The sequence below is a fragment of the Heterocephalus glaber genome, unplaced genomic scaffold (genome assembly GCF_053883595.1).
Source record: "Heterocephalus glaber isolate CG9 unplaced genomic scaffold, H.glaber_assembly_v1.0 deba00001760, whole genome shotgun sequence".
NCBI lineage: Eukaryota > Metazoa > Chordata > Mammalia > Rodentia > Bathyergidae > Heterocephalus > Heterocephalus glaber.
Genome location: NW_028258457.1, coordinates 3,336,951 through 3,364,637, shown reverse-complemented (window position 1 = coordinate 3,364,637; position 27,687 = coordinate 3,336,951). Strand labels below are relative to the sequence as shown.

General features: G+C 57.8%; 2 protein-coding genes across 6 annotated transcripts; one reads left to right on the top strand and one right to left on the bottom strand.

The window, feature by feature from the left end:
- The first annotated feature begins 1,959 nt into the window (after positions 1-1,959).
- On the top strand, positions 1,960-11,809 carry Plppr3 (phospholipid phosphatase related 3). 2 transcript variants are annotated; one of them, XM_004866008.4, is made up of 7 exons: positions 1,960-2,346; positions 8,481-8,666; positions 8,761-8,902; positions 8,988-9,183; positions 9,315-9,372; positions 9,459-9,632; positions 9,782-11,809. In XM_004866008.4, the coding sequence occupies exons 1-7, from the start codon at positions 2,272-2,274 to the stop codon at positions 11,147-11,149; spliced, it is 2,199 nt and encodes a 732-aa protein (XP_004866065.1). In that variant the 5' UTR covers positions 1,960-2,271; the 3' UTR covers positions 11,150-11,809. The 2 variants fall into 2 exon arrangements, with proteins under 2 accessions (XP_004866065.1, XP_021100510.1); XM_021244851.2 differs by lacking the exon at positions 1,960-2,346 and adding an exon at positions 3,822-4,002.
- Positions 11,471-23,775, bottom strand: Ptbp1 (polypyrimidine tract binding protein 1). 4 transcript variants are annotated; one of them, XM_004866005.3, is made up of 14 exons: positions 23,615-23,775; positions 21,926-21,956; positions 18,626-18,701; positions 17,959-18,278; positions 17,710-17,880; positions 17,516-17,626; positions 17,271-17,445; positions 16,864-16,941; positions 15,902-16,050; positions 14,752-14,785; positions 14,246-14,338; positions 13,952-14,168; positions 13,098-13,175; positions 11,471-13,016 (listed from the first exon to the last, which is right to left on the bottom strand). In XM_004866005.3, exons 1-14 carry the CDS (start codon positions 23,620-23,622, stop codon positions 12,884-12,886), a joined length of 1,674 nt encoding a protein of 557 aa, XP_004866062.1. In that variant the 5' UTR covers positions 23,623-23,775; the 3' UTR covers positions 11,471-12,883. The 4 variants fall into 4 exon arrangements, with proteins under 4 accessions (XP_004866062.1, XP_021100512.1, XP_004866064.1 ...); XM_021244853.2 differs by lacking the exon at positions 23,615-23,775 and adding an exon at positions 22,858-23,161; XM_004866007.3 differs by lacking the exon at positions 16,864-16,941.
- Positions 23,776-27,687: the final 3,912 nt, after the last annotated feature.

Here is a 27,687-nt window from a genome sequence, read left to right as displayed (position 1 = left end):
GCCTTTCAACACCAGGATTCTCAACGGCTGCCCAGGCTCCCCCCGCCCTGCTGGCTGCATGAGGAAACTGAGGCAGGGTCCCCAAGCAGGTGCCCCGCACTCCTGTGGCTGGACTCCACGTGTGTGGTGACGCCTAGACGTCCACCCGAGGGTGGCCCCCATGCAGTGTTCCTGGTGCTGCCATGTGGCTGCCATCTGTATTCAGCAGGCAGCAGAGGTGCACTTCCCACCACGGGGCAGGGGTGCTTGTTACCCCCATTCCCAGGGCAGAAAACAGGCCCAGAGTGGGATTCCAAGTATTGCATCAGGGAAGACTGCCTGCCAGTCACCCCACCACTCAGGAGTCTGAGGCAGGAAGGTTGTTGTGAGTTAGAGGCCAGCCTGGGTGCCATATTGAGACCCTGTCTCAAAACACAAAGAAAAGGGCCAGGGATTTAGCTCAGTGGTTTTGCCGCCTGCTGAGCCAAGTGCAAGGACCCGAGTTCGATCCCTGGTACCAAAAACAAACAAACAAACAAAGAAAACCCCACACAAAAACAAAAAAACAAGCATTTGGGGGAAATGTGGGAAAGGTGTTCTTACCACCTATAAAATCATTAAAAAATTTTTTTTTATAAATAAGGTCTCACGATGTAGCCCAGGCAGGCCTGGAACTCTCAGCAATTCTCCTGCCTCAGCCTTCGGAGTGATGGGATGACAGGCATGGACCACCATGCCCTGCTTACCACCCAGAAAAATCTTTGCCAACATGGAGCTGAGCCTCTGAAAACATGAGTCAATTTCAGAAAAATACTGTGAGTAATAGCAAGGCAGACAGCGAACGGGCAAGAGAGCGGGGGTGGGGGGGTGCGGGGCTGCAAACCACCGGTGCTCAGTGAACGCAGCCTCCCCTGCCCCACACTCAAAAGAGCGAGAGCCACTTAACTGCAGGATGCTCGGGTTCTGTCCGATTCCCAGTGAGGCCCAGAGACTGTGCAGGGCCTCGTACGCGGTGGGGGCTCAGGAGATGGTGAATACGTGTACAGTATTAAATCCTCCCATTCCTGGCCTGGAAACTTTGCACAGGGACCTAAACTCTCCGGGCCTCAGTTTCCCCCTGTGGATGTGAGGATCAGCGGGTCTCCACCCCACAGGGCTGTGTGCGTTGGAGGAGGCGCCTGCATACAGCAAGCGCTGCCTAAATGCGGGCCCAGTCGGTTTGTTCCCAGCGCCCTACAGCCATCCGCCCCTGCTAGGGTCGCGGGGACTGGGGTGAGGCCGGGTGAGCAGAGGTGGGAAGGAACAAGGGACGGGACAGGGTCAGGGACCGGGCGGGGTGGGCCCCGGGCCACCTCCCGTCTCCACTCCCGCCCAGGAGTCTTTGTCTCCTCACTCGGGCGCCTGGGGAGCTCGCCATGGAAACGGATGCGCGCGCGAGTACGCGCGCGGCGAGCACCGGGCACGGGGGGAGGGGGCCGCGGAGGCCGTGAACGCCCGGAGCCGCCGGGGCCGCCGCGACCCCCGAGCCCATTCCGCGCCGCGCGCCTAGGAGCACCGGAGAGGCCGGCGGGAAGGGCGCTCGGGGGGCCGCGGGGAGGGCGCCGGAGACCGGGCTCAGAGACCCTCAGACCCTGGGATCCCGAGACTCGGAGGAGGCGGCGACCCGAGCTGGGGACCGGGGCGGGGACGGGGGCGGGGACCGGGGCGGGACGGCGCGCCCGGGGCTGGGCCCTGTGGTGGACGCGCGCAGCGCCCCCGACGCACACGCAGACAAAGAGCCCGAGCCCCGCGCGCCGCGCCTAGGCCGCCGCGGGGTCCTGGCCGGGGCCCCTCCCCGCCCCCTCCCCGCCCCCTCCCCGCCCCGCGCCCCACCCCGCCGCGGGAACCCCGCTTTGTGCTCGCCGCCCCGCCAGGTGAGGGCTGCGACGGCGCCGGGCCCCACCCACTGTGCACCCTGGTCCCCGCTGCGGGATGCGTTGCCCTGCGTGGGGGACAAACGCGGGGACCGAGACGGCCGGGCCGGGCCGGGCCAACGCTGCCCTCCTCGCCGATCCCCTTCCGGACCCCTCCCCAGTGCTCGGGTGTGGGGACCCTGACCCATAGGCAGGCAAGGCTGGAGGGCCCCTCTCCTCCGGTCGTCGTTTCCCCGGGCGTTTCTCGAGAGTCTTCGCCCGCACCTCCCCCCGCCCCGCCCGCGCCAGGCCCCGGGTCCCCCCAGGGCTCAGTGTGCCTGTCCCCCTCCCCAGCCCGGTTTGGGCCCCTCTAGCCTCGGCCTGCAGCCCCCACAGCACCATGATCTCCGCCAAGGAAAAGAATAAAAGCCCGAAGGACAGCATGACGCTTCTGCCCTGCTTCTACTTCGTGGAGGTGAGGGGGAGAGGGGCCACACAGGACACAGCTGCCCTTGACCGCCTGAGAGGGTACCTGGGGCTGAGGGAGATGGGGCCAGGTCAGAAGGCTTGGGCTCTGCTGGTTGAGTAGGAGTTCCAGAGGTGTGGAAGGGTGGTCTGGGCTGTGGGATTAGTGTGGGCAAACGCTAGGAGGTGGCACCTGCAGCTGGGGTCCGGGTCAGTAGCCAGCCCGGCTATGCAGGATTCGGGGAGGCTGGGGATGGGCTGGGCATGGGTGCAGTTTTCCTTCCCTGGGTCCCCTCACACCCTGAGATCTGAGTTCAGACCTTCTGCCCATGGTGGTGGGAGCATAGCGCTCAACCGCGGGGAGCCCCCTGCCCCAGGGGACCTCATAGGAATTAACAGCCACAAAAAAAGGCTCCCCACTGGCCGGGCACAAGGGAGGGCTTGGCAATGTTCTAAAACTAGAAGACAATAAATGCAGCTGCCTGGTGCATACTAATAAGTGGTGCTCGGGTGGACGTCAGAGGGTGACATTGGTCAGTCCCTGAATGACAGGCAGGGAGAATCTGGCTCCTGTGAGGGGCCCAGCAGGGCTTGGTGGCCAACAGGGTGGGAATGAGCCTGCCAGCCATCCCCCAACCCTGCAATAGACTGGGACCCCCGGGACCCTGGCCCAGCTCCCGGAAGCGGTCCCTCCCTGGCGTGGCTTTGGAGCAGATCTGTTTGTGTCTCCCGATTGCATTTATGTTCCGGTTACAATAGGTTTCAACCTCAATGCAGAGACAGCTGGCTCCCCCTGCAGTCCCTCTGCCCCCTTTCCTGCTTTGACTTGCCTCTTCAGATTTTTATTCACTATTTTATTTATATATTTGCAGTGCCAGGGATGGAACCCCTGACCCTAAGAATGCTAGGCAAACAATCACTGCTGAGCTGCCTTCTTAGCCCTTTTTATTTTTATTTTGTTTTGTTTTTTGAGACAGGGTCTCACTAAGTGGTTCAGGCTCGCCTCAAACTCTCAGTGATCCTCCTGCCTCAGCCTCCTGGGTACTGAGATTACAAGTGTGCACCATCATGCCCAGCAGTCCTCTTGTGTCATTTTTAATACTTCCAAAAGTTATTTTACATCTATTCTTTCTCCTCTCCTATTATTTCTTTTCAGCGTTTGTTTTTTTGTGGTGCTGGGGATTGAATGCAGGGCTTAAAGTATGCTGGGCCAGTGCCCAACCATTGAGCTGTAGCCTGGTTCTTTCTCCTCATTTCTTTCTTGCAGCACTGGGGATGGAACCCAGGGCCTTCACACTGAGCTAAATCCCCAGCCTGTTTTATTTACCTTTTGAGTCAGAGTCTTGCTAAGTCACTAAGTTGCCCAAGCTAGGCTCAAACTTGAGATTCTTCTGCCTCAGCCTGCCAGAGAGTGCTGAGATGGTAGGCAAGCTCTCTCATTTTTTAAACACATACTTCTGCTCCTGTCTTTTTTCCAGAGGAGACCATGGATTAGCATCACACAAAAGGCGTCCCCAGCCTTTCTCCCGGCAGTGTGGCACTCCATCTACAGTAGCTGGACACAGCTGTGTCTTCTAACCTCTGTCATCAGAGATGGTCCTGTGATGAAAGCCCTCTGGCCTGCCATTGTTGTCTGTTCAAGAATGACTTTATGCTGGGGAGCATGGTACATGCCTGTGATTTCATCTACTCAGGAGGCTGAGGCAGGAGGGTCACAAATTCAAGGTCAGACTAGCCAACCTAGCAAGACCCTCTTTCAAAATAAAAAGAGCTGAGGGTTGAGTGTGGCAGCAGATACCTGTGATCCCAACACTCAGGAGGCTGTGGCAGGAGGATCACCACGAGTTCAAGGCCAGCCTGGGCTACATAGTGAGTCCAAGGTGAGCCTGAACTACATAGCCAGACCCTGTCTCAAAACAAAAATAAAAATAAATAAAAAAAGGCTGAGGCTGTAGCTCAGGGGCAGAGCACTTGCCTAAGATGCAAAACCTTGGGTACAATGTCCAGCACTGAAAAAGACCTAATAAAAGTAATTTTACGTGTGTAAAGATAAACCCCAGAAGAGTGAGTGCTGGGAAAAGGGCACAGTCACTTTGAAAAAGACGCTCGGGGGCTGGGGATTTAGCTCAGCGGTTCCAGTGCCTGCCTTGCAAGCACAAGGACCCGAGTTTGATCCCCAGTACCCAAAAAAAAAGAAAGAAATGGAAAAAGACGCTCCGTGCTCCCTGTGGAGAGAGGTGACAGTCTTCAGCACCCCTTTGTGTGCCTGTTTACCCACATTTGGAGCCAGCACCATATAGCAACAGACTTTTGGATTCTGATCAATCCGTGGGTGAAAAACTGAATTGCTGGTCCCACTCACAGTTATGAGAACACATGCTGCTAGCTTGGGGTGGAGCCTCCTGGGAACTAGAAGAGGTCCTCATGGCCGGGGATTTAGCTCAGCAGCACTGTGTCTACCTCGCAAAGGCAAGGTCCTGAGTTCGATCCCCGGTACAAAAAAAAAAAAAAATTGGGGCCAGGGGTTTAGCTCAGTGGTTCCGTTGCTTGCCTTGGAAGCGCAAGGACCCGAGTTGGATCCCTGGCACCAGACAAAAAAAAGAGTTCCTCATTTGAAAGAGCTTTCAGGCTGGGCGTGGCTGCGCACCCCTTGAGAGGCTGAGGCAGGAGGATTATCACAGGTTAGAGGCCAGCCTGGGCTCCATAGTGAGTTCAAGGCCAGCCTGAACTACAGGGCCAGACCCTGTCTCAAGCACCTTCCCAAAAGAGCATTCATTACAGTTCCAGCCCAGCCTGGGCAACTTAGTGACTTAACAAGCCCCTGGGTCAAAATTAAAAATAAAAAAGGGGGCCGGGATTTAGTTCAGTGGTTCCAGCCACCTGCCTCAAAAGTGTAAGGTCCCAAGTTCGATCCCCAGGCCTGGCGTGGTGGCTCATGCCTGTAATCCCAGCACTCGGGAGGCAGAGGCAGGAGGATTACCGAGAGTCCGAGGCCAGCCTGAGCTACGTAATGAATTCAGGGCCAGCCTGAAGTACAAAGTGAGACCCTGTCTCAAAAACAAAAAAAAACCCCCAAGTTTGATCCCCGGTACCAAAAAAAAATAAAAAAATAAAAAATAAAAAAGGGCTGGGGATGCTGCTCGGTGTGAAGGCCCTGGGTTCGATCCCCAGTACCAAAAACAACTACAACCAAACATGTTTTATAATAAAGGCACTGAATATCTCTTGTGATTTATTGAATACTGAAAGGAGAAAGCAGAAGTTATATGTTATACTTTGGCTCCACTGTAAGTCGAGGACTTGGCATTTTTTGTGGGACAGGGTCTCACTATGTCACCCAGGTTGGTCTCAAACTGGCTCAAGTACACTGGGTGTGGTAATGCACGCCTGTGATCCCAGCACTTGGGAGGCCGAGGCAGGAGGACTGCCATGAGTTCGAGGCCAGTCTGTTCTATATAGCAAGACTCTGTCTCAAAAAAAAGAAAAGCAAAATTAGCTCAGTTGACCCCCCTTCTTCATCCTCCACAGTAGCTATGACTAGCTACCACCATGCCTGGCTTTTTTCCTTGGCTTTGTTTGTGGAGTTTTTTTTGGCAGTGCTGAGGCTAGAACCCAGGGCCTTGTTTGTGCTAACCAAGCACCCCTCACTGAGTTGCATCTGCAACGCTTTTTCTTTTTTTTTTTGGCACCGGGGATCGAACTCATTTCCTTGCTCTTTCGAGGCAGGTGGTGGAACCACTGAGCTAAATGCCCGGCCCTTCATTTTTTATTTTGAAACAGGGTTTTATTAACTTGCCCAGGCTGGCTTGAACTTGCAATCCTCCTGCCTCAGCCTCCAAGTAGCTGGAATGACAGTTGTGAAGCACCTTGCCAAGCATCACACCTTTCTTTTTTTCTTTCTTTCTTCCTTCCTTCCTTCCTTCCTTCCTTTCTTTCTTTCCTTTCTTTATTGGTACCAGGGATCAAACTCGGGTCCTTGCACTTGCGCAGCAGGCAGCGAAACCACTGAGCCAAATCCCCGGCCACATCACCCCTTTTAAAAAAAAGCATCACATTGGCCGGACGTCCTCCAGTGACTGAATACCCCACCCCTAGGTCTCATGTCGTCTCCTGTGTCCAGTGATTTCAGCTGAGGGTCTCCGGGAGAGATGAGTGGGTGGTTGGATTGCAGAGGCACTGGGTGCCAATGTGGGGCCCTGGCCTGGCCTTGAACCTCACTGCACCCCCAGATGCCTGGTGCCAGGCTGCTGCTGGTTCTCCCTGCGTGGTAGTCCCCCCCCCAACCCCCCAGGTCTTGCTGTGGCTTCCCAGTGTCCTGAGGACCCCTCCCTTCCATCTGGCCCTGCCTTGCCCTATAGTGACAAGCAGGTACACAGGCCATTTCAGTCACAGCCAGGCCTTCCCAAACCTCAGATCCTCGTGGGTAGGAACAACAGGGAATTTTAAAACAACTTTATATTTTTTGAGACAGGTCCTCGCTATGTAGTTCAGGCTGGCCTCGAACTTGGGGCGATCCTCCTGCCTCAGCCTCCCAAGTGCTGGGACTACAGGTGTGTGCCGCCACGCCAGGCTAGGATTCAGTGTCTTTAAGGCCATGCCCAGGCCCCCACTGCAAACCCTTCCCAGGCCTTGATGCTGGCTGCCCTCCTGAACCAAACCAGGCTAGTGATAATGAGCAGTTGCCGCTGCTGTGCAGTCAGGGCTCATTGAAGCACTCTCCAGTTTATTATTATGTTTTGGATTTTTAAGACATGGTCTCGGGCCAGGGATTTAGCTCAGTGGTTTCGCTGCCTGCTGCGCAAGTACAAGGACCTGAGTTCGATCCCTGGTACCAAAAAAAAAAAAGACAGGGTCTCACTGTGTAGTTCAAGCTGGGCTTGAACTATGTAGCCTAGGCTGGCCTCGAGCTTGCAGCAATCGTCCTGCCTCAGCTTCCCAAGTGCTGGGACTACGGGCATGCGCCACCATGCCCGGCTTTCCACTTTAGTATTTATCCATCTAAGTCTTTGCTCACAGTGCCCGGAGCCCTGTCATTCCTATCACACACCAGGGGAAACTGAGGCACATGGTTGCGGAGGGAGAGCCAGGGAGGAAGGGGCTGGGGACCAGATGTACTCTTCCAGGTCAGGTTACACCCCAGTGATCACCTGCAGGCAGGCCCCACTGCCCGACAGCATGGCCAGCTGTGAACTTACTGGCTTTTTTTTGTTGTTGTACTGAGGATTGAACCCAGGGCTTTCACACTGAACTATATCCCTAGCTCTTTTCCTTTGAGACAGGATATTGCTAAGTCATTAAGTTGCCCAGGCTGGGCTTGACCTTGCAATCCTGTCTCAGCCTCCTTAGCGCTGGGATGACAGGTGTGTGCCACTGCACCTGACTCTGGGGAACATTTTTGATCCAAACCATAGCACATGCCAGACACTGTCTCCTCGCTCATTTCCCTGGGCCTTGAGCCTGTAGTGCTTGCCACACTGCAGACCCCCAGACCCTGCAGGGCCCTCTCTGCAGACCCCCTGCCAGCTCCTGCCTGGCCCCTGGCATGTTTGGTGGGGGTGGAGCCAGAGCAGCGTAACGGACAGGTGGGTGTCCTCGAAGGGGTGGTAACCAGAGGGTCCCTAAGCCAGCACATCTCAGGAGGAATGCAAAGGAGAAACTCAGAGGCAGGAATGTATTAGTTCCTTCTAGGATGATAAGAAAAGGGCAGAGTATGGGTTTGCCTGTGATCCCAACACTGGGGAAACTGAGGCAGGAGGATCACCAAAAGTTGGAGGCCAGCCTGGGCTACATAGTGAGTTCAAGGCCAGCCTGAACTAAACGGTGAGACCCTGTCTTGAAAAAAAGAAGAGTCTCTGGAGGGTAGTCAGGGACATGGACAGATGAGAAGGCAGGATGGGTGGGCTGGTGGATGGAGGTGCATGGACGGTGAGGGCAGATGGATGGATGAGGTGAATATGTGTGTGGCTGGTTGGCTGGGGTGTGTATATGTGTGGATGGATGTGGGGTAGGGGATGATGGGGTAGACGGTGGGTTGGGGACGGTGGCTGGAGGACCCCATGGATGCTGGCTGGATCTGTGATCACACAGCAGGTCAGTGAATGCACAGTTAGATGGGCAGGTGACCTTGGCCGCTGTCTCCTGCAGCTGCCCATCGTGGCATCCTCCATCGTGTCCCTGTACTTCCTGGAGCTGACGGACCTTTTCAAGCCAGCCAAGGTCGGGTTCCAGTGCTATGACCGCACACTGTCCATGCCCTACGTGGAGACCAGTGAGGAGCTCATCCCGCTACTCATGCTGCTCAGCCTGGCATTTGCGGCCCCCGCCGCCTCGGTGAGTGGACACGGGGGAGGGGTGTGCTGGGCTGGGCCGGTCTGGGGCCCAGGGATGCGGGTGGGCCCCTGACGCCTCCCCGTGGCCCCAGCAGATCATGGTCGGCGAGGGCTTGCTGTACTGCCTGCAGTCTCGGCTCTGGGGCCGCGGTGGGGGACCCGGCGGGGCTGAGGGCAGCATCAATGCCGGCGGCTGCAATTTCAACTCCTTCCTGCGGCGCACGGTGCGCTTTGTGGGTGAGTCCTGCTCTGAGTTCCCGCCCAACGTGGGGAGTTCTGGCCCTGGCTCCCTCACCCACCTGACCTCCCGCCTGGCCCGCAGGTGTCCACGTGTTCGGCCTCTGTGCCACCGCCCTGGTGACTGACGTCATCCAGCTGGCCACCGGCTACCACGCACCCTTCTTCCTCACTGTGTGCAAACCCAACTACACGCTGCTGGGCACCTCGTGTGAGGCGAACCCCTACATCACACAGGACATCTGCTCGGGCCATGATACTCACGCTATCCTGTCTGCACGGTGAGCCCCGCCCTGAGGGCCACAGGTGGGGGTGTCATAGCCCCGCCCTCCCGGCCCACTGGACACTTGGGGAAACCGAGGCAGGGAGTGAGTCCCTGGGCAGCAGGGCTCACACTGGGCGCCTCTTCCAGGAAGACCTTCCCGTCACAGCACGCCACGCTCTCGGCCTTCGCCGCCGTCTACGTGTCGGTGAGTGAGTGTGTCCCCAGCCCTGGCCCTGCCTGTGTGGCCGCCCCTCGGGGAGCCGGCTGCCCCCTGACTCCTGCTCCCCCCAGATGTACTTCAACTCTGTCATTTCGGATACCACCAAGCTGCTCAAGCCCATCCTGGTGTTTGCCTTCGCCATCGCTGCGGGCGTATGTGGGCTCACCCAGATCACGCAGTACCGAAGCCACCCGGTGGACGTCTACGCTGGCTTCCTCATCGGGGCTGGCATCGCCGCTTACCTGGTGAGTGGGCGGGTAGGGACCGGGGGGCCCGAGGGGGGTGACTGGCTGACCAAGCCCCTGACCTTCAAGGCTCCCCTCGCCCCTGTGCTGCTGGCTACTCAGGTCCCCCAGTCCCCGGGCAGGTCCTGATACCCTCTGTGTCCCTCCAGGCTTGCCACGCAGTGGGCAAATTCCAGGCTCTGCCCACCGAGAAGCCCACGGCCCCGGCACCCGCCAAAGACCCACTACGGGCGCTGACGCAGCGTGGCCACGACTCGGTTTACCAGCAGAACAAGTCCGTGAGCACCGACGAGCTGGGACCGCCCGGCCGGCTGGAGGGGGCGCCGCGGCCCGTGGCGCGCGAGAAGACGTCGCTGGGCAGCCTGAAGCGCGCCAGCGTGGACGTGGACCTGCTGGCCCCGCGGAGCCCCATGGGCAAGGAGAACATGGTGACCTTCAGCAACACCCTGCCGCGCGTCAGCACGCCCTCACTGGACGACCCAGCGCGCCGCCACATGACCATCCACGTGCCGCTCGACGCCTCCCGCTCCAAGCAACTCATCAGCCAGTGGAAGCAGAAGGCGCAGGAGGGGCGCGCGCTGGGGCTCCCGGACGAGGCCAGCCCCGCGCACCTGCGCACACCCGCCGAGCCCATGGCCGAGGAGGAGGAAGAGGAGGAGGACGAAGACGAGGAGGACGAAGACGAGGAGGAGGAAGACGAAGAGGAGGAAGAGGAGGAGGACGGGGCCCCCGCGCCACCCTCGTTGTACCCCACGGTGCAGGCGCGGCCAGGGCTGGGGCCACGCGTGCTGCTCCCGCCGCGCCCGGGCCCGCAGCCGCTCGTGCACATCCCCGAGGAGGGCGCGCCGGCGGCGGGCGCGGGTTTGTCCCCCAAGAGCGGCGCCGCAGTGCGCGCCAAGTGGCTGGTGATGGCGGAGAGGGGCGCGGCCCCGGTTCCTGCGGCCGCGGCACCGCCCCGCGCGCCCAACCCACCGCGCCTCCTGCAGGTGATCGCCATGTCCAAGGCGCCCGGCGCCAAGGCGGCGGCCGAGACTACGTCGTCGTCCAGCGCCAGCTCGGACTCCTCGCAGTATCGCTCGCCCTCGGACCGCGACTCAGCCAGCGTGGTCACCGTGGACGCGCACGCACCGCACCACCCCGTGGTGCACCTGTCGGCGGCCGGCGCGCCCTGGGAGTGGCGGGCGGCAGGCGGCGCTGCACGGGTCCCCGAGGGCGACAGCGGCTACGAGCTGGGGGATCTGGCCCGTGCTTTCCGCCCCGGCCCTCGGGCCCCGGGTACATCCCCTGGCTCATCCGTCAGCGACGCAGAGCAGGAAGAGCCGCGTTTCGCGGCCGTGGCAACGGTCAACCTGGCCACTGGTGAGGGGCTGCCCCCACCGGGCGCGGCGGATGGGGTTTTGGGGCCCGGCAGCCGCGAGGCCACGCTGCGGCGCCCGGGCCCAGGCGAGCGCGAGGCGGGCGAGGCAGAGGCGGAGAGCTACTACCGCAGGATGCAGGCCCGCCGCTTCCCGGACTGAGCGCGGGCCAAGGGGTGGGCGGGAGGGGACCTGGGCCAGGCCGTCTAGGGATCAATAAAGAGGCCATTTGTTGACACCAAGGTCCCAGGTCGTTTGTGGGGATCTCTGCCAGCCACTCTGTAGCCGGGGACCCACCTCATTTCCATGCGGGAGGATGAATCTCACCCTTTTAGGCCGTGTAGCCACCACAGGGCTTTGGGGCAAAGGAGTGGGGCCAAAGGGGGACTCCCAAGTGGGGAGAAGCGGAGGTTAAGTGGGCTGAGCTCACAGAAAAGAAAACAGCAGCAAAGACCAACAGGCCCAATAAAGAGGGAAATCAAGCACAGGACATAGAAATTTATTCAAAGTCCAGGTACAGACTGGCTGGCTGCCTTCTACAATGTGAACAGCAAGAAAGGTCTAGAGGAAAGGCCGGAGTTTGTTATAAAAGTTTTAATCAGTTCTTCCCGTTACAAGCCATCGGAATGGGCAAATGGAATGTGTGGCCAAGGCTTGCTGTGTGCAACACTGAGCCTGTAACCGCCATTATCAAAATATACATCTGTCACCGTAAAAAACTGTGATGTGCTGCCTCCGTGTCTGACAACAGGTATAAAAAAAAAAAAAATCACAAATATTTACACCCTTGTTACACTCCACTGTGGACTCAGGATCCGAGGAGACCCCTGCCTGCTTGCAGCTGGGTGGCCCAGAGGGTGGTGGGGGGTGCAGTGGGCTGGATGCTGGTCCCACCGCCTGGGCCCCAGCATCAGAGGCAGACAAGCAACAGAAATACAACTTTGGTCCAAAATTTGAAGGAAAATCAAACACCCTGAAACAGCCTTTGCTGTTTGTCTAGGCAGATTGCAAGTGGAGCTGGTAAGGCAATGGCAGATAGAGGAAGGTGGGCGGGCGCCAGCCCAAGCCCTGTGAGGAGACCTGGCTCCTGGCCTCAGGCTCCTGAGTGCCGGGGGTCCCCAGCTCCGGAGACTGGATCCTGCCTGTGACTTCATTAAGCACAAGGAATAAAATAAAAGTACAGCATACAAAGTAATACGAGAAGCCTGGATTACACTCATACCATTGTATCATCTTGCTATAAAAAGTTACTTAAAAACTATTGCATATAAATGAAAAAAGATTAGAATATTTGGTCAACATGATATTGCTAGGCACAGCATCTGCAGCCACATCAGGTATGATACAGAGATTACAAGGGCTCCAAAGCTGAGGCGGAGGTCCGTACCCTCTGGGCCCGGCTGGGGACAGCGGCACCTGGAGGGTGGGGACTGAGAGAATCACTTGATCCATCATTGATTGAGTGGGGAAGGAGGTTCAGCTGGCCCTGGCCGACAGGCTCCCGCCCAGCACTGGGCACATGATCTTGTGGAAGGGAGCCACAGGCTGCTTGGTGTTTGCCCAGCCTGGCCCCCACTTTGCCTGTGGGTGGTGTGGCCACAAGGCAGGCAGGTTAAGGCACAAGAAAGCCGACTGTGGTCTGGGGTGCCCTCCCTTGGGCTGCCCGGGCTAGGGGCAGTGGGGACCCCTGCCACAGCCCCTGGGAGCCTGAGCTGTCACCGTCACTGCAAGGTCAGCAAGGTGAACTAGATTTAATTTTTTTAAAAACAGGTAAACTGATTTTTCTTTAAAAAAATAAAATCTCTGGTCTGTTAAGGTCACTTCAGCTGCTTTTTAAAGTGGCTTTTTTCTGGAATGACGGAAGTTGGCGCCAGGGCACCCGGCCACGAGCCCACCCTAGATGGTGGACTTGGAGAAGGACACCCGCAGGTGGTGGTTCTCGCCCAGGTCGTGGTTGTGCAGGTCGATGAGGGCCTGCACAGCCTCCTCCACTGAGCCCATCTGGATCAGCGCCATCTTGCGGTCTTTCCTGTAAGAGAAAGTCAGGGTCAGAGTGCAGGGCAGGGTCAGAGGGGAGGGTGAGCAGATGGGGTGGCTCCCAGGTACTCACTGGAAGAACTTGAAGCCCTTCACCACACCCCCGTTGCTGGAGAAGAGGCTCTTGAGGTCTTCCTCAGATACTGAGGGCCTATGGAGAGAGGGGCTGTTAATGGCAGGGGCACCACTGCAGACCACAGCTCCCAGGGACCACAAAGGCCTAAAGGCTCTTTGGGGCCTAGAAATGGTCCACAGTGACCTGAAATGGCCTTGATTTTTTTCTTTTCCTTTGTGGTACCAGGGATCGAACTCGGGTCCTTGCACTTGCTCAGCAGGCGGCGAAACCACTGAGCTAAATAATCCCCGGCCCCAGTCCCTTCTTTCCTTTTTTTGAGACAGGGCCTCACTAAGTAGCTCAGGCTGGCTTCAAAATTACAGTGATCCACAGGTCCCTGGAGTGCTGGGATTACAGGTGTGAGCCACCTTGCTTGGCTCTGAAATGACCCTGGGAAAACTCAAGAGTCTCTGAACTGGAGGCCCACAATAGCCCAGCATGGTGGCACATACCTGTCATCCTGCACAGCAGCAGGCTCCACAGGCTTGAGCCCAGCACGAGCAAGTTAGTAATGTAGTGAAACCATCTCAATTTTGTTGTTGTTGTTACTGGGGATTGAACTCAGGTCCCTGCACTTGTGAGGCAGGTGGCAGCACTACTGAGCTAATCCCTGGCCCCTCATCTCAAATTTTTTAGATAGCTAGAGGTGAAGCTCAGGGCAGACCCCGAATTCAAAAACACAGTAATACCCTGCCCCTCATTTTCTTTTGGGTAAGTTTCACCAAGTATCACTCAGGTGCTGGGCACATGACCCAGTGGTGAGCACCTGCCTGTACCCAAGGGGCCCCATGTCAGGTCCAGGGACCACTCACGGGATGTTGGAGAGGTGCAGTGTGGCGGAGGGTGGGAAGATGTTCTGGAAGTTCTTGGAGCCAGGCTTCTTGAAGCGATGCAGGGGCGAGTTGCCATAGTCCTTGGTGAGGCCCTGGTCCTCCTGGCCCTCCCTGGGCAACTGCACATTCTGGTGCTTGGACAGCGTGATGCGGATCGGCTTCCCATGCAGCTTGTGCCCGTTCAGGTGACTCATGGCTGCAGAAGGCAATCATGTCACCAAGGGCCTGGTGGGCAGAGATCCACCCGCCCCACCCTCTCAGCCAGGCCCTTACCCAGCTGGGCCTGGCTCCCATCTGCCATCTGCACCAGTGCGTTCTCCTTCTTGTTGAACAAGATCTTCACCCGCTGCACGTCACCGTAAACGCCTTCAAAAGCCCAGCAAGGACAGGGACTGAGTCTTGTGGCCTCGGCCCAACTCCCACCCACCGGAACCCCCCAAGGCTCCACTCAGCCTGACCAGGTTTGCTTATTGTGCCGCCAGGAGCCTGCGTCTAGCAGCCCAGGGCCATGACTGGAGCCACTAAATCAGCAGTCGAAAGCCCAAGGCAGGGAAACTGTCGAGAGCGACCACGCTCGCATGCTACTGACACGCTGAACTCTCAGAGCAGCATGCAGGGCGGTAAACCATGCGAATCTACGGCCAGGTGTAAAGTCCGCAAACCGGAAGCAAACCACATAACGAGGCCGAATGCCAAACTCCAAACTCATAGTACATCTCAGGGCGTAAAAATAATCTCAATTAAACGAAAACAAGATAATAAAAGTGTGAATAACATACCGAAAAGAATAAAGAGGCTTTGGGGTGTGACTCTCTTTAGAGGACAGCAGAGCAAGGCAGCGGAGGGACAGGGGAGAGGGAGAGGTCGGGGGGACGAGGTGCCATCGTCCACCCCGAGGAAGACAGTCCCGCAGGCGTGCAGCGGTTGATGGACGATGAAGTTGTCAGGATGTTAATTTCAAGGGCAGGTTGGTTTCCGGAGAGCAGGGTTTGAGGGGGAATTTTTGTTTTTATTTATTTATGTTTTTTTTGTTTGTTTGTTTCAAGCAACAACAGGAAGCAGAAGAACCGTGCAGTCAGTTGGCAAAGAAATTCCGGATCAGGGCAAGAAAAAAAATTGGGAAAGGGGAAGGGGAGAAAAGAAAAAAAAGTAGCAAAAAACACAGGTCAGTAAATACATAAGGAAACAAGGCAGTGTTCCAGTCACACTCCACACACACACAAACACACACACACGCACGCAAGTTAACAGCTCTACCTCGTGGACACACAGCTAGAAGGAGTGCGGCTCGGGTGGCGCAGGGGACTGGCAGTCTCTCCCCAGCTGCCACTGCACCACGGCCCTGCGATGGACACAGGCTGGTCTCTGTGCTGCGCGACAGCGGGTTAGTTCATGGCTCCTGCGTGACTTAGCTCGGCGCGGCTGGCAGCCCCTCCAGGCTGAGACTCAGGCTGCCTGCCCCAGCCCAGGAAAGCTGCAGGCAGGAACAGCAGGAACCTGCACTGATCCAGCGCCAGTCCCATTCGGAAGGAGGAAGTCCAGCCTTACCCTCACCCAAGCTCTCCAGAGCAGCAAACAGTCCTGACAAACACACAGTCACACGTACGTGACAGACACCTATATCTGGTCTGGGCCTGACCTCCAACAGCCCGAGGGGCTCCCCCAGTTCATCTAGACTGTTCTAAGTACCAAAGCGTCTCCACTCTGAACGTTATGGAATTGAAATAAAAGAGTAGGGAAACAGGAAACTCAGAGCATCTTGGGAAAAAGGCGAGCGTGAGCCAGTCTCGACACGGAGCAGACCACCAGCGTACAGGCGCAGCTGCTGGGTCTTCAGACCCTGGGAGACCTGGGCCCCTCCTGCTGGGCGGCCCCACTGAGACCCACACCTGGCCCGACTCGCCCCACATGGCCCTGGGACCCACATACCTCCGGGTTGAGGTTGCTGACCAGCAGGACAGAGTTCCCGGCCCCCCCGAGGCCTGGGATGCCGATGCGGCCCGCTGCAGCTGCTGCTGCAGCTGCTGAGGGAATGGCCAGGGGCGCCAGCGCTCCGTGCACGTTGGGGACAGACAAGCCTGGAAGGAAGGGTGGTCAGGAGTGAGCAAATGGTGTGACCCCACCAACGCGATGGTGCAGACACCCATCATGCACACAGGGCCACAGGAGGTGGCAGCCCACTCTGGCCCTACGTGAGGCTGCTCAGCCTCTCAGGACCCAGGCACAGCCTCACAGGTAGGAGCTTGGCCAGGCCAGTGCACCACACCCGTCTCCTCACAGCACCCAAAGGTGCCAGGTGTGGGCCCGTCTACATGCGCTGAACAGCACAAAAGCTCCTGCCTGCCAACGCAGACACGGCCCCTCCGCAAGCAGGGCCTGCCACAGGACGCCGCGGCAGCGGGCATGCGCGCCCATTCCTCCATGCAGACATGGCGCGGCGCGGCCGGCACCAACGGCACAGGTGGCCAGCGGCTGCACACGGTGCCGGCGCTGCCACTGGCGCATGCTCCTCAGCCTCAGCTCAGCGGCCATTTGCTTACCAGGCCACTCAATTCAATCTACGAGGGACACATCCCTCCACACACTGCGTCCTCGTCCTCGCCCCGGTGCTTGAAGGGAACCAGACCAAAGACTGCGCGGTTAGCGGCTCCTCTCCAACACCAGTGCCTGACATTCAGGCTCGTAGCCCTGCCCTGTCTACCGCCTGCCCTGTCCAAGCCCTGTGTGGGAGCAGCTGCCCCTGTGGCTCCCTTCCCCTCTCCCAGGAAGGGGCCCCGTGGCTTGGCATGGACAGAGCCTAAGGGACCGCGCCAGCCGCCCATAGAAGCGTGGCTGTGTGGAGAGGTGGTGTGGGCATGCAGGCGCTGGGGTCAAGGTCAAGTGTTGAGTACCTGCGGCTTGAGGAATGGCAAAGGTGGGAGGGAAACCAGCTCCTGCATACGGAGAGGCTGAGATTATACCAGGTGCACCTAGAAATAAACGAGACACTAACCATCGCACCCACCACCTCCACCAAGCCAGAGCTGTGCCGCCGGACTGGCCCCGTGCCCGCTGCAGGGCGACCCAAGCGCGGTCCACTGCTCTGAGGGCTGGACGTCTGGGTGCGGGTGCCCTGACTGGCCGGTGCTGGCGTGCAAGGGGCAGGGCCATCTCCCTGGGAGCAGGGCTGCAGGGCCTGAGGGTACTGACTAACTAGCCAACTGTCCCCTCCCAGCCCAGGGATTCTGAAGCCCACTGAGGGCCACCCTTTCTGGAGCTTTCCAAACACACTCAGTGCCACATCAGGACAACATCTTACCGAAGGCTGCGGCCATGGTCTGGTCCAGCGAGGGCTGGCTGTCCCCAGAGGGCAGGTCTGGGCGCGTATAGTCACGGCTTTTGTCGTTGTTGTACTTGACATTGAGGCTGGTGAGCTTGGAGAAGTCGATGCGCAGGGTACAGCAGGCGTTGTAGATGTTCTGCCCGTCCAGCGACTGCATACAGAGGAAGGTCAGCCATAGCCGGGTATAGCCAGGGTAGACATCTCCCGGGGCTCCCACTTACCAGCTTGGCGTGCTGGGCGCTCACGGGGTCGGCGTACTGGAGCAGCGCCTGGAACTGACTGTTCTTCGTGAAGGTGATGATCTTCAGGACAGTGCCAAACTTGGAGAAGATCTGCAGGACCCAGGATGACTGTGAGCACGAGGCCGGCCCTGAGAGCCGCCCCTGCGCCATGCACCTGCCACCCACATCCTCACCTGGTGCAGCACATCCAGGGTCACGGGGTAGAAGAGGTTCTCCACGATGATCCTGAGCACGGGGCTCTGCCCAGCCATTGCCATCCCTGCGTCCACAGCAGCCGCCGAAGCAGCCAGGGCCAGGTTCCCCGACTGGACAGAGTTCACAGCCTGTAGTGCTGCCTGGGCCCGCTGTGGAGACACCGCCATGAGCCCCATGGACTTGGCCCAGCCCACCCAGACCCCTCCGCTACCCGCGTGGGCACGCACCGCCTGGTTCGGGGAGCTATCAGTCTTGAGCTCTTTGTGGTTGGAGAACTGGATGTAGATGGGCTGACCTCGCAGGACAGGCGTCACAGAGGTATAGTAGTTCACCATGGTGTTGGCTGCCTCCTCCGTGTTCATCTCGATGAAAGCCTGGTTCTTCCCCTTGAGCATCAGGAGATTGGTGACCTTCCCAAAGGGCAGCCCCAGGGAGATGACCTCGCCTTCAGTCACGTCGCTGGGCAGCTTTCGGATGTGGATCACTCTGGAGGGGACGCCAGCACTCCTGCTGTCACCTTTGAACTTCTTGCTGTCGTTTCCGTTTGCTGAAAAAGGGCAGTGGGCTCTCAGGTGGGAGAAGCTGGCACTATCTTGCACGCCAAGTCTCTTCTGTCCTCGCTTCCCAGGAAGCCACTTGGGAACCCAGGGGCCTGAGGTCAAGCCGGCCAGGACCACTGCTGTATAAAACTCCCCTACATCTCCTTGTGAAAGACTGTCTGAGTCCTAGAATTCCCAGGCCTAAACTGCTCCGGATTCAGCATGGACCACAAAGGCCCAGGCAGTGTGAGGTGGGGAGGGTGCAAAGACAAACAGCAGCGGAAGCCCAGCACACACCTTGGGGAGGAGACACCCACGGACTTCACTGACAAGCCTGGCTGGGGTGCTGGGTTACCTGTGGAAGCCGAGTTGCTGCTCATGATAAAGGGCCCGTTGGTTACACACGTAGAAAAGAGCTCGTCAGATCCCCGCTGGAAGAAAGAAAGATGCTGCCTTGTACTGGCCACCAAGGCCAGAGACAGCCCCTCCTTGTGTGCCCACCCATCCCCAGTCAAGGTCTCAGCTCACCCTAGGCTCCCTTCTTGCTCCTGCCACTTGGGGGAGCCCTGGGCTCTGCACGACCCCAAGCTCACCTCTGAGACTGGGACCCATGCCAGCAGCCACGCGAGACCCCCACAGGCCAGTGCACTGTCTGCTCTGGCAGCAGCTTCCAGAGACAAAGCCCCTGCCACGCTGCAGCCGCCAACTATGCAGCCCAGGAACCTGTCCTATTTCCCAGCTGCCTGAGGAAACCCGACCCTTGGGCCTCGGCACACTTTCCCAGACAGACACTGCACCTTTATCCAGTGGGCCTGGCCTGGCTCCCCAGTTCACGTGATTAACTCAACCTCTCCTTGAGAATTACATTAAAAGTGGGCACCTGGGCTCCAGAAGGCAGATTAACGCCCCCTCCATAAAACTGGAGGGCACAGCACAAGAACCAAAAGGTGAAACTGGAGATGCTGGGACAGTCCATGGTCACCCAGGAAACGAGCACTCGGGGGTTCGGGTGCCCTAGAACCTTGGGCTGACACGGCCACTGGCCTAGAACCTCGGGCTCCCTGGCTTGAGGCTGCCACCCCACAGGTGCCCTCTATCCCTCCCCGCTCATGCTTGTCTGGGAGGGGACTGTCGGGGCAAAGCCGCAGACTCCACCTCTGGCCACCAGGAGTGGAGGCCAAGAGCAGTGGCAGCACCAGGAACGCAGCCTTCTCCTTACCTCTCCCACTGCCCTTTCTGACCACCTATCCTTCCTTCCCAAGGACACCTCATCCTTATCCCCTTCGAAAAGTCAACTGAAAGGGCACTGGCAAGCCCCGGACCAACCCTCCCCAAGAGCACCCAGGTCTGGAGATGGGGAAAGAAAACTGACGTGCCGGGTGTGATGGCGCACATGTGTCCCAGCACTTGGAAGGCTGAGGCAGGAGGATTGCCACAAGTTTGAGGGCAGCCTGGGATACACAGTGAATCCAAGGCCAGTCTAAAATACATCAGACCTTGTTTCAAAAACAACGACCAAAAAAACCGAAACCCAAGGAGGCCCTCAACAGCTTGTGTGGGTAAAGGGTCAGGAAGACCTCAGCACAGTGGAAGAAAGCCCTGGTTCCTTGAGTGCCCACACTGCCCAGCACAAGGCTGAGAAGCTGCAAGAGCTGCTTCAGGCTGATCTCTATATAGATGGCTTAGTCAGCCCACTCCACGAGCAGACCCAGATGCTCAAGGGTCCAGGATGCAGCTGTGCCTGCTGGTGGAAACCAGGGCCAGGTGGGGGAAGCTAGGTAGAACCGGGAAACACAGGCTGCCCACCTCCAGTGGTACGCCTGGATGCAAAGCCTCACCCTAGAACCTTGTCAGCTTTTCTAAAGCACAGGAAGTCACCTCCTGCGTGGCCTCTCCCCCCTCCTCCTCAGACTGTAAGGCTGGGGATACCAAGGCTGGTCCTCCCCCAGCTGGACAGGGGCCAGTCACCCACACAGCCCCCATGTCCTGCCACACTAACCTTAAAGGGGCATCTGGGCTTCCGCCTGGGTGCAGCAATGGGCGGGGCCACACTTCCTGGCAGTAAGCTCTTGGCCACCTGCCCAGAGCCCTAACCGACAGCCCCTGGGCAGGGCCAGCACTGTCTGCAGGCAGCCCCATGCCCACTCAGCCACAGGCCCGGTCTGCTGAGCAGTACCTCGGGCACAGATGCCCAACGCAGCAGCAGCCAGGGTCAGGCCTTGCCCCACACCTACTCTGGGGTCTCCTGAGCTCCAACTGATACAGCATCAAAGGAGGAGCCTCACAGCTAGAGCACCCGAGTGGCAGCTCCCCCTTGGGAGACCCCTCAGCCTTCCACACCTTTCCCTCCCATAGAAACAGCCCACTCTGGGCAGAAGCCTGTGCTGTCCTGGTCCAGACAGAGCCGGGCCAGCCCTGGGGAAATCAGGGTGAAAGGCAGTCCCCACAGAAGCCCCAGACAAGCGTCTCTGCCCAGGCTTCAGATGAAAGTCCCACTCCCTCCTCCTGCCACTGAACAAACAGGTTTTATCTGCAGGAAGATCTGCAGGCCTCACGCAGACAGCAGCCCATAAGGGAAAAACTGAAACCTGGTCTGGGAACCACCAGACTCACCAGAAACCAGCTGGCTGCAGCTCAGGGTGTCCAGGCAGGAGTGTCCCAGTGCAAATGGGGACATGACGCTGACACCCCCGGCCCCCACACCAGCTACAAACAAGCAGGGGGGCCAGTCCTCACCCACACAGGTCTTCCCTCAGCTCACAGGGCCTTCTTCAGAGGCAGTCTAGGTGGCCTAAGCCCACAGTCCCAGCTACTCTGGGACCTGAGCCAATCCGCTCAGGACCAGCACGGGTGGCACTAAGACCCTACTTCAAAAAAAAGGGAAAAACCACTCCTCCTAGTGCAGAGGAGATGCTGCCCCTCCATTTCTGCTCAACTCAAAACATGTCACAACAATCATACAGGAAAACTACCTGAAAAGACAGCTCTTCTGAAGCATATTGCCATTAAGACATACTTCATAAGACCCACCTAATGCCCTGGATCCCACTGCATCTCCACCAGTGCCCAGAACAGCCCAGCTTCCTCTAGGGGGCTTTTTTTTTTTTTGGTACTGGAGATTGAACTCGGGTCCTTGCACCTGCGGTGAAACCAGAGCTAAATCTCCAGCCCTAGGGGGCTTTTATAAAAAGACAGTTTCACTACGTAGGCCTAGTTGGCCTTAAACTCATAGTGACCCTCCTGCCTCAGCCTCCCAGATGCTGGATTACCGGCGTGTGCTGCCACCACCAAGCCCAGCTCTTTTCCTGAGGCTTCTCTGAATGTCAGGCATGGAGACTGCAGATGTGGGCTCCCACAGTCACCAGTGCACTGCTACTGAGTGAAGGAACGCAAAGGGGCAGCCAGCAAACCCAGCCCGTTCCAACTTCACACAAGGCCCAGGGCCTAAGGATCTGGACAGGACTCACACACATTCTGAAGAACTCCTGCTGGGCAAACCCAACCACCCCAATCCAGACTGTAAGCCTCAGAGCTGCTTCAGAAAACAATGTCACTGTCCACCTTAATCCAGCAGAGAAGATGAGCCCAGGGATCGATGCAAGAGCAGAGGTCAAGCAGTGTAAAAACAAGCGACATGAAGATGAAGAGTGCCTACCTTTGTACCAACTGCTATGTCTGGGACGATGCTGTGGAGAGAAACGAGATACGTCAGCAAGGTGTGCTCTGCAGGTGGCAGCCGGGAGCCCAGCCTGGGCCCAAGGGCCTCAGCCTTCGGGAAACTCAGAGGGACAGGGAAATGAGCTACCCACTTAATCTTAACTTGAAAAGGGGCCACCATTGTCCTTCAGCGCCCCTCCCTCCCAGCAGGATCCCAGGCCCCGCCTCTGGACACTTAAGAGGCCCAAACACTAGTCACCCCTCTTGGAGGGGGGTCTCGCTGTTAAGCTTCAAGGGCCGTTGTTTGCTTTCTGTAAAACTGGAAGTGCCGGGGAAAGGGCGAGAAGCAGGCCAAGAGGAGAGACCCTGAGGTCAGAGCTTCCGGCCGGATGGGGGCAGGGAGCTCCCTGAGGAGACTGGTGGCTGTTGGAAGGGTGGTTAAAATTAACAAGGAGCAGACGGGCCAGGATACAATCCAAGTTACTAATCAACCCTGGCTGCACATGACTGGACTTTCTCCCCTCCTGGGGAAGGCAAGAAAAGATCACGACTACCAGGATTCCCGAGCGCAGCACCTCCACTAACTCCTAACAAACAGCAAAACCCGCCAGGGGCCTCAACGTGGCAGACAACGCTGGCAAGGCCCTAAGTGACTCACGAACGTCTGCTCGGGAAGGAGCCTTAGTCAGCGGCTGGCCGTGGCCCCTTCCTGGGAGCTGGGCTCTCCCCATGCCCGGCCCGCACCTAGCCAATGAGGCGACCTGAGGCACTGGGCAGCACGGAGCCTGCGCCACTGTACACAGCAATGTGCTGAGACCTAGGGGGCCACATGCCCTCAACAGACAAAAACAAAAATTGTGGTTTCAACAGACTTAAGCTGCTGACTCAATAAAAAAAACTCCTAGAAAATACACCAGGAACGCCAAGCACCTCGGGGCCTTGGATTTCGTGAGGAGCAGGGTCGCAGCCGCAGGAGCATCGCATATCAGCCCGCAAGGCTGCGCCTTGACCGCGAGCACACAAGCTAGACCCAAGCTAGACGCGGTCAGCCCCGAGGCCATCCCCTCCAGGCCTGGGCGGCGTCCTCCTGCACACCTCGCTAAGTGAAAAGGCCGACCCTAGCCCAGACCCTGTGCGACTTCAGATCCTGGACCCCCACCCCACAATGTCCAGCCTGGGCCGGGCAGGGTCCACGATCAAAGCCCGCGCGGCGGGAAAGGCGCGCGCACCCGCGACGAGACGCGCACGCGCGACAGCAGCATAACTGCGCAAGCGCGGCGCCGGACGGGGCGCGCGGGGGAGAACATCTGGGCGCGAGGGAAAGGGCGCATGCGTGTAGAGCGGACGGGAAGCGGGAAGGGCCGCGCGGCGCCGTAGCGAATCGAACGGGCAGTCGGGACCGCGCAAGGAAGTGCAGGAGGGGGTGCGGGGCAGCGTAAGCTTAAGACCGGGACAGTAGAGGACTAAAGTGCGCCGGGTAAAGTAGGAGAAAATGGTCGCGGAGCAAGGGCGCGGCCCCTCCGCCCCTGGGCTCCCGCGCAGCCGGTCCCGCGCACGCCACGCGGACAGGAGGCCCAACGCCCGTAACGGCCCCGGCGACGGGAATAGCGGCGGAAGGGGAGGTTGGGTGGCAGCCTGGCCAGGACTGTAGCCCAGAGTGGGGGAAGCGAATGCAGGGCAAACTCACCCGTCCATGGCACAAAGAGCAGACCCGCAGGGGAAGGAGTGGAGGCGCCGGAATAGCAGGAACCGACTGAACGGCTCCGAGTTATAGACTCACAAGATGGCGGAGACGCCCGCACACGTCCCCCGCGCGCGCAACCCATTGGCTCCAGCCGTGACTGAGGGCGGAGCGAGTTCTATGGCCGCCCCTCCAGAACCTCCCAATGGCCTGGAGGCCGCTACTGAGGTGGGGTCAAGAAGGAGGACCCGCGCCTGTTGGAGGAAGTAGCCATCCGTCATGGCGGAAGGCGAAAACGGCCTGTGAAGTAGGGAGCGGTTGCGAAACCGTGTGGATACGTGACGGCGTTTAAACCAATGAACGAGCGGCCGCCAGGGGAAGGGCTTTGCGGGAGAAGCCATCTTGAGAGTGGGTACGTGGCGAGTCGGGAGGAGAGAAGCATGCTTGCCCTCCGGCTACCGCCATCTTGCAAGCGGGCAGGGGCCATCCGCCTGTGGCATGAGGGCAAAAGGAGCTGTGTCGCCATCTTTAAATAGGGCGGGGAACCTACCGCTCTCCATCTTGCTTGTGGGCACATGGCCAAAACGTCGGATTCAAACTGAGCCTTTGCTCCTGGATTAGTGCTTGGGGAAATGGAGGCAGGCCACAGCGTCGCGCGCCAAGGAATGCGACGAGATCCCACATCACTCCAGAACATCCTTTGTCCACCCCAGAGCAGCCAAGCCCGAGTGCCAGTACAGCGATGGGAAAACTGAGGCTCTACGGTGAATGCCTTCTCTCCCTGCAGATTAGAAAACTGAGTCCCGGGCTGTAGAGTGAATGGCTGCTCGTCATACAGCTGAGGAAATTGAGGCCTGAGCCTCACGGTGGACAGGCGCTCTTACAGATGGGGAAACTGAAGGGCCGGGGATTTAGCTCAGTGGTTCCGCCGCCTGCTTCGCAAGCGCAAGGACCTGAGTTCGATCCCCAGTACCAAAAAAAACCAGAGGCACAGATGGGGAAACTGAGATCGGGCACAGAGTGAACAAGAGCAGAATCCCACTCTCTTGAAAATCGAGCATGGCAGGGGATGCCTGTAATCCCAGCACTCGGGAGGCTGAGGCAGGAGGATCCCCGCGAATTCAAGACTGGGCTACATAGTGAGTTCGAGATCAGCCTGACTGACATAATAAGATACTGTCTCAAAAAATTTAAATTAGGGCCAAGAATTTAGCTCAATGGCACCGTGCCTGCCTCGAAAGTGCAAGGTCCTGAGTTGGATCGCCAGTACTGAGAATTAAAAAAAAAAAAAATTTCCACTCTCTCCGGCCTCTGCCCAGCGGTTTACTAGTCCGGGGCCCGGCTGCAGGAGGAGACATTGGGTCTGTGAGTACACACTCAGTAAATAGACAAAATTATCCGGATTCTTCTGTCCTTGTTGGAAAAGGGATTGCTGCCCGGCACCAGCACAGAGAAGAAAAGCCAGGCCTGCTTTCCCGGTGAGGTGAAGTGGGGTTGCCTCGGGAGTCCTGGCAGCTGCCCTGTCCTGGCCAGAGCCTGGCGGGGGCCCAGCAGCCTCGGATTCCCAGTGGGCCCGGTGCCAAGGGATTCGTCGGGGATTAGGGCCGGCTGCCGATTCCCACGGAGTCTCCTTGAGCAGCCAGCCAGCAGGCATTTGAAAGCCCAGAACCGCTAATCAGGAATGTCCTGGTGGATTTAGGAGAAGCCCGGTGCACGCCTATGGATTTGCACACTCCGGGATGCTTGTCCTTGTCCCTTAAGTGGCTGATGCAGGGATCAGCCCCATCCTTGGAGCCGACAGGCTTGGCCAAGGGAACTCAGGTGGCTGCCAAGGTGAGCACAAGTCTAAACCCACATTTGGTTGCTAAATTGCCCAGGCCACCCTCAGCCTCTTAGAGTGCTGGGATTCCAGGTCACTGCAACCATGCTACCTTTGCTGCCAGGCTGACTTCTGGTGCACAGCTATTCCTTCTAGGTTTTTCCTTGAACCTGCCTGTAATTGTGCCACGCCCTGCCCCAGGATCTTTGCATGCCCATCCCCTCTGGGAAATTTCTCCTTGTATCAGTCCGTAACCTCCTTCTTAGTGCCAGGTGGGGAAGTGACAGGCAGCTGAGAGCACTTTCCTAGAGTTGGCTTCAGGGTCACACTTTTGGATTGCAGGCAAACCCAAGAGCATCAAGAGGGGCATGGGACGTCCCTGGGCCAGCTAGATGCCCTCGTCCAAAGCAGGGCTAAGATAAAACTATGAGACTCTTGCACCAGGTGTGGTGGTGCACACCTATCATCCCATCACTTGGGAGGCTGAGGCAGGAGGGTCACTGCAAATTTGAGGCCAGCCTGAACTACATAGTGAGACCCTGTCTTGAAAAAGAAAATCCAAAAATAAAAATTTGAAAAGCCCTTTGTCACTGCAGCTGGGGCTTGGCCTGGGCCTGGCCGGCTATGCAGAAGCCAGACTTGGCACCATTTACAGATGAGCCGTAGCTGCGCACCTGATGAATTCAACAAGTGGGGCCACTTTGCCTGTGTTCTGCTCCAGCGCCTGGCCTGGCCTCACCAGCTGCTCCTTCATTAATGATTTAGAGGAGCAGCCTGAGCCCACCTTGCCTTTGTTCGAGGCACATAGGCAGCCTTATCCCTGCGGAAATTGATCCTCTCGATACTGTGGCCTGAGGGAGGTTGGAGGGGCCCAGGGCTCTCAGAGTGGCCTGGCCGGGCTTGGCCTCCCGATGCTCTTCAGGTCTGACCAGGGGACGCAATGGCCTGACCTCAGTTTGCCCCTTTTGTCAAAATTCTGGTGAGGGGGCCGGGGAGGTAGCTCAGCAGCACAGGGCCTGCCTGGCAAGTCCAAGGTCCTGAGTTCAGTCTCTGGTACCAAAAAAAATTCTGGTGGGGCCAGGGCCAGAGTGTTATTTCCTGTGATTTTCACATTGAAATGGATTCATCCTTTTAGATATTGTGGTTTATTTCCTCTCCCCCCGCCCGCCCCCTTTTTGAGAGACAGTCTGGCTATGTAGTTCAGGCTGGCTGTGAACTCACTGTGTAGCCCAGGCTGCCTGTCAACTCATGAAGATCCTCCTGCCCTAGCCCCCAGAGTGCTGAGATTACAGGTGTGCACCACCACACCTGGTCCACCCCCGCCCCCACCCCCTTTTTAAACACTCTAATCCTTGGTTTTTGTTTGTTTTTTGGGTACTGGGGATGGAAACCAGGATCTTCACACTGAGCCACATCCCCAACAGGTTTTGTATTATTTTAAATTTTGAGACAGTTTTTGGTAAATTGCCCAGGCTGGGCTTAAACTTGAAATCTTCATACCTCAGCCTCAAAGTGCTAAAAAAAAAAAAAAAAGCAAAACAACAAAAAATACAATCAAAGTGCTGAAATTACAGGCATGAGCCACCACCTCACCTTTCTTTAGTGCCTTGATTATAAAGTCAATACAGCAGGACCCAGGGTGGGGCCTTCTGCTACCCGAGCCAGTTCCTAGATTTTTTTTTTTTTTTGGTACCGGGGATTGAACTCGGGACCTTGCGCTTGCGAGGCAGGCGCCACAACCACTGAGCTAAATCCCCGGCCCAGTTCCTAGATTTTTTTTTTCTCCTTCAATACTGGGATAGAATCCAGGGTCTCTTCACTTGAATTGCATGCCCATACCATTTTGTTGTTTTTAATTTTGGGACAGCATCTCACCAACTTGCTAAAATGCCCATGTTGGGCTCAAACTCAAAATCCTGCCTCAGACTTCCACAGTACTGGGATGACAGAGCACACCATCACAGCCGGATCCCACATTTCCTGGAGTTGGGTACAGGCAGGAGCATAGCCTCAGACATCGAAGGCAAAGCTGCAGGGAACTCAGATCTAACCCACTCTCTGAGGAGCTGGACCCAGCAGGGACCCAGCACTCACCCCTCCCTAACCCCAATTGTCTGGATCACTGGTCCTGTCAGAGGTGCTGGCTTGCAAGGCCCCAGAGGGAGCACCCTCTCCACCCCACCCCACCCCACCCTACCCTGTGGCAGCCCAGCCAGATCCACTTCCTGTTTGATTGATTGATATTTGGCCTTGTTTTTGG

Coding starts and splice junctions, on each gene's coding strand:
- Plppr3 (XM_004866008.4), top strand. CDS start 2,272: ATGATCTCCGCCAAGGAAAAGAATAAAAGCCCGAAGGACAGCATGACG. Junction 8,667..8,760: donor TTGCGGCCCCCGCCGCCTCG/GTGAGTGGACAC, acceptor TGGCCCCAGCAG/ATCATGGTCGGCGAGGGCTT. Junction 8,903..8,987: donor GCGCACGGTGCGCTTTGTGG/GTGAGTCCTGCT, acceptor CCTGGCCCGCAG/GTGTCCACGTGTTCGGCCTC.
- Ptbp1 (XM_021244853.2), bottom strand. CDS start 22,988: ATGGCCTCGGGGCTGACCGCGTCTAGCTTGGGTCTAGCTTGTGTGCTC. Junction 21,957..22,857: donor ACGAAATCCAAGGCCCCGAG/GTGCTTGGCGTT, acceptor TTCTCTCCACAG/CATCGTCCCAGACATAGCAG. Junction 17,446..17,515: donor GCGCCCAGCACGCCAAGCTG/GTAAGTGGGAGC, acceptor CTCTGTATGCAG/TCGCTGGACGGGCAGAACAT.